Source organism: Asparagus officinalis, chromosome 4 (genome assembly GCF_001876935.1).
Source record: "Asparagus officinalis chromosome 4, Aspof.V1, whole genome shotgun sequence".
NCBI classification, from domain to species: domain Eukaryota; kingdom Viridiplantae; phylum Streptophyta; class Magnoliopsida; order Asparagales; family Asparagaceae; genus Asparagus; species Asparagus officinalis.
Window position 1 is genome coordinate 27,094,600 of NC_033797.1, and position 9,391 is coordinate 27,103,990.

The 9,391-nt window shown below is 37.1% G+C and overlaps 1 protein-coding gene across 2 annotated transcripts in view; it reads left to right on the forward strand.

Annotated features, from left to right (window-relative positions):
* The window catches only part of LOC109837042 (SH3 domain-containing protein 2-like), a 9,391-nt gene extending 286 nt beyond the window's left edge, over positions 1 to 9,105 (forward strand). The window contains exons 2-10 of one of the 2 annotated variants that reach the window (XR_002246160.1): positions 3,538 to 3,659; positions 3,743 to 3,812; positions 3,891 to 4,039; positions 4,586 to 4,687; positions 4,766 to 4,966; positions 5,382 to 5,444; positions 5,536 to 5,650; positions 5,726 to 5,827; positions 6,043 to 6,117. Coding sequence is in view for 1 of the 2 variants with exons in the window: in XM_020405118.1 (XP_020260707.1) it covers positions 3,538 to 3,659; positions 3,743 to 3,812; positions 3,891 to 4,039; positions 4,586 to 4,687; positions 4,766 to 4,966; positions 5,382 to 5,444; positions 5,536 to 5,679; positions 6,043 to 6,117; positions 8,612 to 8,740 (1,055 nt within the window). In the remaining variant the exon portion in view is untranslated. Of the gene's footprint in view, positions 1 to 3,537; positions 3,660 to 3,742; positions 3,813 to 3,890; positions 4,040 to 4,585; positions 4,688 to 4,765; positions 4,967 to 5,381; positions 5,445 to 5,535; positions 5,680 to 5,725; positions 5,828 to 6,042; positions 6,118 to 8,611 lie in introns of those variants that run through there. The other variant, XM_020405118.1, reaches the window with a different exon arrangement.

Consider the following 9,391-nt stretch of genomic DNA (forward strand, 5'->3'; position numbering starts at 1 on the left):
GGTCAATCTCGACTCACTGAGTTAATTTCTTGTTTTTGTCGCCTCTTTATCGTGGGAAATTTTCAAGTCCTCTGGTTTTGATTTTAGTGGTGGTTACTGAGTCTTTTGATGGGATTGATGGTATTTGTTTGATGTTTAACTGTTGCTTAAGTAGAAAAATCGATTTCTTGAAATTTTAAGTTTACAGAGGACTGGTGTAGTTCGGTTTTATGGCTGCAGAGTGTGTAGGCATGATCAAATTGAATGCTTGATCGTGATGTTGTCAGTAGAATCGGAGCCGGGTCGTTTAAGAGGATCTGTTTGATTATAGACTTGCCCATGAAATTCCCCACGAATCGACACCGACATATTAACATGTCATCATAGTATGCCTGTACCTGAGACACTTATTTGTCATTGGTCATCAGTTATGGTTATGCATAGCAGCATATGAGGTAATTAAGAAACATGTCCAAAAACTGATCATAACTGATATAAGAATCCTAAAGTGGATGAGTGCACAGTGTGTTTGGGTGAGTACTGGCAGTTTACCAGTTAAAAGCTTTTTGGGTCTGAAATTTTTATGGTTTTAAGAAATAATGTCCATAAAAGTATGTTTTGGTTACTTCACAAGAAAAAAAACAAGGAAACTAATAAGGTTGGTGAAGTCCAGTTTATTTGCCTCCTTAACGGCATGTTATAATTATATCTAAATCTCTTGCCTCTCGTCTGCACAAAGAGTCAGATGCTTCCTTGTAGCTCACCTCTTCCCAGCATTCAGCACACCTGTGACTCTCATCCTTACTCTAACTAATCGTCAGCTCAAATTGCTTGTCCAGGCTTTGCGTTGTCCAATATGCAATGTCTATGGTCTCGACCAACAGAAGATAGAAATTATGCTACTGTTGTTCTCAACTAATGACATGGTCTCCCAATGATTCTGATTGTATTAAAAAAGCTCAATCTCGAGGGAGGGATTTCTTTAGAACTAGAAATATCAAAGTATCGACTTTACACAAAGGAACTAGCGTCCATCATTCTAAAGACTTTTTCTGCGTTGAGTTTAGAGATGGTCGTCATGCTAATACACTGTATGCCCAAGTGGTGTTAGGAGCTCATGTATAACATACTTGAAAGTTCAGCTACCCATACCAACCTTCCACTCATCTTTACTGATATTGTGGTAGAATTGTACCCCTCTTTGAGAGGCATCATTGACATAGCCTACTTATTTCAAACTTGTTTCCAAGTATAATGCTAAAGCAATAGTACAAGGCCCGTCTGAACAGTTTCATTAAACCTGTCATGTATTAGAAGAATTTTTACAACACCTATAGGTTCGGTCTTATGGACCCGTCGGACTAGGAGCTTCTCATGGTCGCCTTTGGATCAACAAATAGCTAGGTGTTACACTCGCAAGAACCTTGTCCCATTTGCTAAAGATACTGTCAACAGCCTCTGAGGACCTTAATTTACAAGTTCTGCCGTATTCATTTACTTTCCTTGTTTCACTATCGCTGTTGGACTGATGAACCTTTGGAGAATTTAGCATCCCCCAGCTTTTCAATTATGCAGTGCAAATCCTTATGTGATAAAAGTCCATCCAACTGATTGTGTTTTACCATTGGCAAAGCGCATTTGAAGAACAGTTGACTCTCATAAGGTACAGACAGGCATGTTACATTTGGTCCACAGTCATCTCTATGGATGGAACTTTTGATCCACAATCATCTCTACAACTCCGAAAAAATTTCCTGCAACAGAGGCTGCCTGGAATGATCAATGTGGCTGTAGAACTTAGGGGATTGCAGCAGCTGTCACTGATGATGTAGATCTGGACTGAAGAAAGGTTTAGTTACCAAGCTATCCAAATCAGAAGGAGAGAAACTGCATGCTGATGATCTCTGCCCAGCTGATACAACCAAAATCCCCACTTCCAAACGTAACCCACAAACAACACGGATTTTCAGGTTTATGAGAGGGTTCGAGGTGAACGAATAGCTCTCCAAAGTGCAGAGGTAGAATTTAAAGAGGGTTCTGACTGACAGCATGAATTTAGCTTAATTCATAGTTTGGGCTTTGCCTTATTGATGACGACACTTACTAGATTGAAGTTACCCATCGGTTTTCTTGACATCACTGGTTATAGAATATTTTTAAAAGAGACTTTTACATTATGTGGATGATATCTGTTCTCATCTACCTATCCAGTTTAATTTGTGTGCAAGGTTTTGCCTATTCTGGTTTGTCTTACCTAGTTCCAGTTGTATGCTATAGAAACCAATTAATTCATTAAGCAGTGGAGATAGTATAGCCATAAAATTCGAAGTCTGCTTGAAAAGAATCATCTAACTTTTTTTCGGTCCCGCCACTGTTTCTTTGTGGGGACTTTGTTATCGAGGCGCAAGGCATAATGCAGGGCGCAAAGGCCCCTTACGCGCACCATGCGCAAGGCGCACAACGATGCGCGCGCCTCACTGAATTGAGGCGCACAACTCAAACTAATATTTTCCAACATAAGACAAAGAAGCATATAAGCAGTATGTTTATAAATTGTTACATAAAAAATCAAAAAATATAATTTTACAGACTAAATCACGAAAGAGTCTTAATTAGCATGCATAACATAGAGAAGTTCATAAGTTTTCACAAATGACAATGCAAGATAATCTTCAACATAAGTAAAAGTCTATGAAACAAAACAAGCAAGTAACAAATAAGAACTATGTATTTTTATTTAAAATATGATATATGTATTTTTAAGTAACAATTAAGTGATTAAAAAAATATAATTGTTCATAACTTTTTAGTTAGCATTCTTAATTGCTATTTGCTAGTTAGCATGAGAAGATAGAGAATGGAGGTAACAATTACATATTACATGTTCATAATTTTCTAGTTAGCGTGCTAATTAGAGAAGGAAGTTACAATTAGCAAACAAGTATACTAAATTACTAATTATTGTTTCCTTTTTATAGGTTAAATATGAAAAGATGGAGAATGAATGAGCAACTAGCAATAAAGAGTCTATTACATGATGTAAATATGTAATATGTAAATTATTTAAAAAAAACAGAAGAAAAAGTCTATTACATGATGCAGGTGTCAGCGAGGCGCGCGCCTTGTGTGTGTGCAGCGCCCCGCCTCTGGTGCGGGACGCAATTGCCCCAGCCCGCAGCGCCCCGCGCTCGGGACGCGCCCAGGGCGCGCGCCTCGATAACAATGGGGACTTCTCTTCATATATATGTGTGTGTGTGCGTGCGTGCGTGCCTAGCTGCTTTAAAGTTTATCTTGATTCGCGGAATTATTTTCGACATCAAAGGTGTATAGGATTACCTCTTGTCATTGTCACTGGATAGGGGAGGAACACACCTTAGAAGGAGTTTTCAACAGATGGTGAATATAGAACAGTGTTCTATATGATGTATGTATAACGTTTGCAAATATCTTATGCCTTTATGCATATCAGATTCTCTGTTGTTCTAAAAAGGTATAGGCCATTTATCATTTTTAATTTTGTTTGGCTCTTGAACATGCTTCCCTAATGTTTTCCATATGCACAGGCGGTTTTTAAGCAATTTAGTGGACGTTATGGTCATGACTCTGCTCTTTCTGATGAGGCGGAGCTTCAGTGCCACCAAAATCTTCAAATGCTTTATAGTTCTACTAGAGCGGCAAAGGTATTTAAAATTTTCAAGGAGGCATTTCAGATTGATTTCTAGATTAAGTTTAATTGATAAAACTTTTAACTCATTTTATTAAGCACCTCCAAAAAGAGATTGTGCGCGGTGTTGAAGGTTTTATATCAATTAGTTCAAAGCAAATGGAAGTAGGTAAGGACATTTTCAAATTTTCATCATACTCTACCAGTTTGAAAGCTTGATTGATAAATGTGAATTTCCATTCTCCAGTTACAAAGCTAGCTGAAGGCTGTTGCAAATATGGAAATGGATATCAAAGGTCTGATTTTGCTCTCGCGGGGGCTTCCCTTGAGTTTGGCGATTCTCATCTTTTGATGCAAAAAGAGATGGAAAATCTCCTAAGAGTACTGGGGGATCAGGTGAGGTCTTTGCTTTGTCATACATTATTAGATCATTTATCTGAATTACTGGCAACCACATGATGTATGGCAAGTACTCTATTAGGAACTTTGTAGAATAGTCTAGGAATTTCACACCTTTGAACTATACTAATACAAATTTAGTTTGCTTTGATTCTGGTACGTTCTTGCTTTCATGTTTTGAGCTAACCTCTCAAAACGTTATGCCTTTAACTGTTTTAGATGCCATGTTTTTTTACCATCTCATGGTATAATGCGGCATATTCTGTAGTAGCTTTATTTTTGCAGTCTTTGTATTTCAATGGAGGCTAATAGGATGCAACGCACTAGTTAGAAGAAATGACAGAATGAAAGCTGACAGAGTAAATTTTAACTGACGATATGACCCTTAAGAGCGATAAATGGGAGGCATTCATGTAAAACCACCCCAAAGTTTTGTGTATAAAAATTTTCTTGTTGCTTTTGTTGTGTTAGTGGTTAGTGTTTTTGCTGTCTATATTTCACTCATTTATTTAAATTACTCTTTAATCCATTTGTATCTCATAGGTTTTTGATCCATTACGAACAATGATAACGGGGGCTCCTTTAGAAGATGCTCGCCACTTGACTCACCGTTATGAGCGGATTAGGCGGGATATGGAGGCTCAGGTAGTGCAAATCTAATGTTTTTTTTCCGGACACTCTTGAAATGAAATACAAAAAATAGTAAAAAATTCAACTGATCAGGCTGCAGAAGTTTGTAGACGCCAGTTGAAGTCCAAGGAAATTGGTGCTAGTCCAGAGGATGCTGTAAAACTTAGGAATGCAGAACTAAAATTATCTGAACTTAAAAATTCTTTATCAGCATTGGGGATAGAGGCGACTGCTGCTATGACGTCAGTTGAGGCTCAACAACAGGAAGTTACTTTCCAACGACTTCTTACAATGGTGTGCTCTCTCATTTTATTTATGCTTCTGGAAGTAGAAAGTGAATTTGAACACTTCTTTTTTCTTATGGTATTCTCTAATTTTGTCCATTTGTAAATTTTTTATTCTCCCTAGATATTCAATAGTCCCATGCGTGTTTGTTATTTGTTCCACTTATAGTTGAACTGACAAACAAATGTTGCAAACTTGAAATAATGATGAGAACATGGATTTGGAGGATTAGATACAACTGTTATTTTAATGCAATGTTGCAAATGCTATTGCATTTGAATTTTAGAAGAAAAATAACTGTATCATTAACTAATTTGGGATAACGGCTTTGTTGTTGTATTCATCATTTCATGTAGTATTCCACATCAATATGATACTAAAATCTACTTGTACAGTTGCTTAGACAATCTATTATTTACTTCAGGTTGATGCTGAGAGATCATATCATCAAAATGCTGCTGAGATATTAGACAAACTTTATACTGAGGTATGGGTTTCTTTGTTACAGCCAGAAAGAATCATGTAAATTCTGTGGGAATGAATCACCTTTAAATGCTAATATATTTGTATTAACATAGATGATTCTAGTGAAGCCGCATATAGAGCCTTCACTAAATCCAGCAAGAATCACTGAGAAGCATTCTCAAAGTGCAAATGAGGAATTCTACAAATCTGGAGATCTCTCAACAAATGGTCAGCATACTGTGTATTTCATTGCAGAAGTAAGATATTCCATCGAATTACTTTTAACTTTATTTTTCATTGCAGACGTAAGACGTTCCACCTAATATGTTTATATACACTTACATGCCACAAATTACATAAAGAGTGGTGTAATCTATATGCTCACGGAGGTCAATGGATGCAAAAGTATGATCTCCCATATTGTTAATACTTATCTCTCAAATATAAGTGGTCACATGCGGTTGCTCTGATACTAATCCTCATGGATATAACTCTAATCCACTGCTGAAATTCGTCCTCGCTATTTTGTCCTTATGAGTCAAACTTAAGGTTAATATGAACTTTAATGTCAGGATGATGGTTAATACGGTAGATTTGTCTAATTTGAAATTTACTTGCAGGTAGTGCACCCTTTTGATGCTCAAGCGGATGAAGAGTTAAGTCTCGCGGTCGGTGATTATGTTGTTGTTCGTCAGGTACATTCAGCCATTATGCATGCTTATATGGATCATCTGAAACCCTTGGGTATTCAATGTTTTGAGTGTTAAAATGGTTTGGACTTGTAGTTTCCATATTCTTTGAGTGTTAAAATGGTTCAGACTAGTAGTGGTAAGAGCAGAACTAAAGATAGTAATGTGATAGAAGTTTGTTCTTTTTTCTCTAATCACAGAATATGACCATTAATCTAGAAACCTTCTCATGTCTATTTGGTGCTAAGGTACTCTTTTTGTAATCTACTACCATATTCTATATAACTAGGTACTTCATCAAGAATAATGATTTATTTTTAACCACCAAGATGACTCCTACTTTATCCACAGCTATATGATTAGAGAAGACCACCTTAGCTGTTAACATGTCTGTAGTATTTGAAAATTTAATTAGTTTTATCGTAAATGTTGCATAGCTTACTTGCCTTGATATTCTGGTTAGTACTAAAATTTGATAGCACTCCATGGTTTTATACATATGACAACTTCTATATGGCCAGAAGCAAGCAGAATATAGATATGAACTTCGTAGAAGAGCAAGTTAACAACTAGGGATAGGGATAAAGGGAAGCAGATGCAGAACATCAAGAAGAAAGGGAGTATAGGCGAGAACCGAGAAACCAGAGAAGAGGAAGAGATGAAAGGAAAGTGGCCAAAAACTTTGGTAAAAGCAGTTCATATAGAGCTAAGTGTCACTTATATTTAGACTTCCATTTGATTAACAAGTAAAAAAATTTGCGGTGATGGGACTTGGGATATACCAATTCAAATTAATTAATTTGACATAAAGCACTTCATGCAAAAGGAAAATGCATCTGTCTTGTTTATTAACAATGATAATGGTTATTTCTACAAAGTAGAAGCTTAGCTGACACCGTTCAAAGGTCTCGAGATATTTCATCAGTAATTTTATAAGTGTAACTGTTCCTTTATGTCAGCTACTAGTAATCACTTTCAAGATACATACTTGTAGAAGTGACCATAGTTGGCTTAAATGTTATATTTCATGCTGCCTCCTTAGCTTGAATTGCAGTTAGTCCTCAATTTGAAACCTATCCTGTCACTATGTCATCTGTCACTAGATTGCTTTATTGATTGTAGATCACAGTTTTAAAACTTCGGGTACCTGAATCTCTCTCAAGGTTTTATTGTCATTAAAGTGGCCTGCCATCAACTTTACATAGGTGATCATATACTAGAGCCTACAGGCTACAGGACTAATCTGTGGGAAGGGTTAACTCCAATTTACGCGTGTGCAAACTCGGAACATTGTCTCTATGATAGAGCTGCTGTATCATGCAATGCAACTTAAGACCTAGAAAACATCATATCGAGTTTTGATTGCTTTAAAAGGTCCACATGCATAGGAAGACAAAGGTTAGATATGGTTTTTTGTATGTCTTGTAGGTACAGTTTGCATATAAGAACATTGACATTTGAAAATACTTATTTTATCAAAGAAGGCAAGGTTAGAAGTGGAGTTTTTGCATCTGTCACCTTATTACATGCATCTGTCTTCTATTTCATGTGTCTTCTAGGCATGGTTTTACTTGGTTCTTGGTAACAATATGAGTTTAAGATAGCTATTGTAACAAGCCTTTCCTTGGCTACATCATGGATACAGTCTATGATACCCGATATTCACTTGCTCTCTTCTTGCTCAGTTATGGTCTGTCCTTTTGCTACCTCTGAATGAAGGTTTCGTCTCCATTTCCTGGTATTCATTCAGGTTATTGGTCCTTCTTTACTCTGGTGGTTCACTGCTAGTTCTCTGCGGTCTTTTAAGTGTTTTCGTAATTGCAAATTATATGTACTCTGTGTTTTCCAGTATATAACTGATAACAGTCCAAGGGATGCCTATCGTAGTTAAGCTAGTTGTTACTTGCATTAATAACTAATATTCTTAATATTCTATCTACCAACCTTGAAGCCACTTTATGAGACATGTTACCATGTTGGACATGTGTTTCGGATGCAGGACTTCCCACGAACTTTCATGTACTATTTGAGATATATCTTGTATATCCATGTCATGGTTAGGCCTTGCCTTGTCGATATTAGACTTCAGAATCTCTGCTAAGTGTGATACCCCAACCTTTAATCCCATATCAGGTACTCGAAGAGATTTCAGTATGTTTATAAGATGAAACATGGATTCAAGTGTAACATTGGGTAGCCATTTTTGGCGGTGAATCGAGTCAAACAATGTGTTGCACTCGGTGGGTCCCAGGGCTTACATCGTGCTGGCGGAACTTAAGAATATTTAACTCTACTAGAACTAAATGACTCGCCTTACAGGATCCAACCTAGCTACACTGCTATCTAACTCGAATACATGATGGCCATTGTTGTCTATTTACCTTTCCTTAAAATTCAAAATTTTAAGATCCCGAGTCTTGTTTATACAGTTCCAACGTTGTACACCGTGGAACTGCTCTACCTATTATGTTAGTATATTAACTTTGTGAATGATAAACAGGTAACACCCCATGGATGGTCAGAAGGTGAGTGCAAAGGGAAGGCAGGGTGGTTTCCTTCTGCCTACATTGAGCGAAGGGACACAGCTCCAGCAAGTAAGGTGATAGATAGTACTCGCTTATTGACATGATCCTCGATATCTTGATACCACAAAAGATCAACTTTTTGTAATTTCCCCCCTAGATTCGCAGCGGTTGTTGTACAGTTAGCCTTCAATTTTTTTTCTTTCCAAGTTTTTCCTTTATCCATTTTATATTCCTATTCAGGCGTACATGGTGTATGTGTGTAAAAAGCCTGTATGCGTTCTCAGTTTTTTTAGCATGAGTTTTTGTCTTTCCCCTTTCTTAATTATTTCCCCTTTATGGTTGATATCAAAGAGTCAGGTGTTCGAATGTAAACTAAAATTGTCCTTTAAACTTGGGTTAGTATTGTGATCCGTAAAAGTTAGATGTCACCTGGATTTGTATAATGCAGGCTTTGAATTATTCGATTGTATATCGAGTTTGTTCTGAGTGTGATGACATAAGACCAACTGCGATTTGTTGCTTAGCTAACGAGGATGAGAAAATGATCAGGCAGTGGTCGTGAAGAAAATGAGTATGCGCATGCACGCGTAGCTTCGTAAGCGACTCAAGTCTGGTCTGGTTCATTTGGAATGAATAATATGAGGTCAGGTCTCGGGCTCAGTTGATTTGATTCCTTATTTAGGCTTAATTACTGAGAGTTGTAGTAGATAGAGTCAGTGGTCCTGTGTGAGTAGATTCAGTTGTCCTGTTGACTT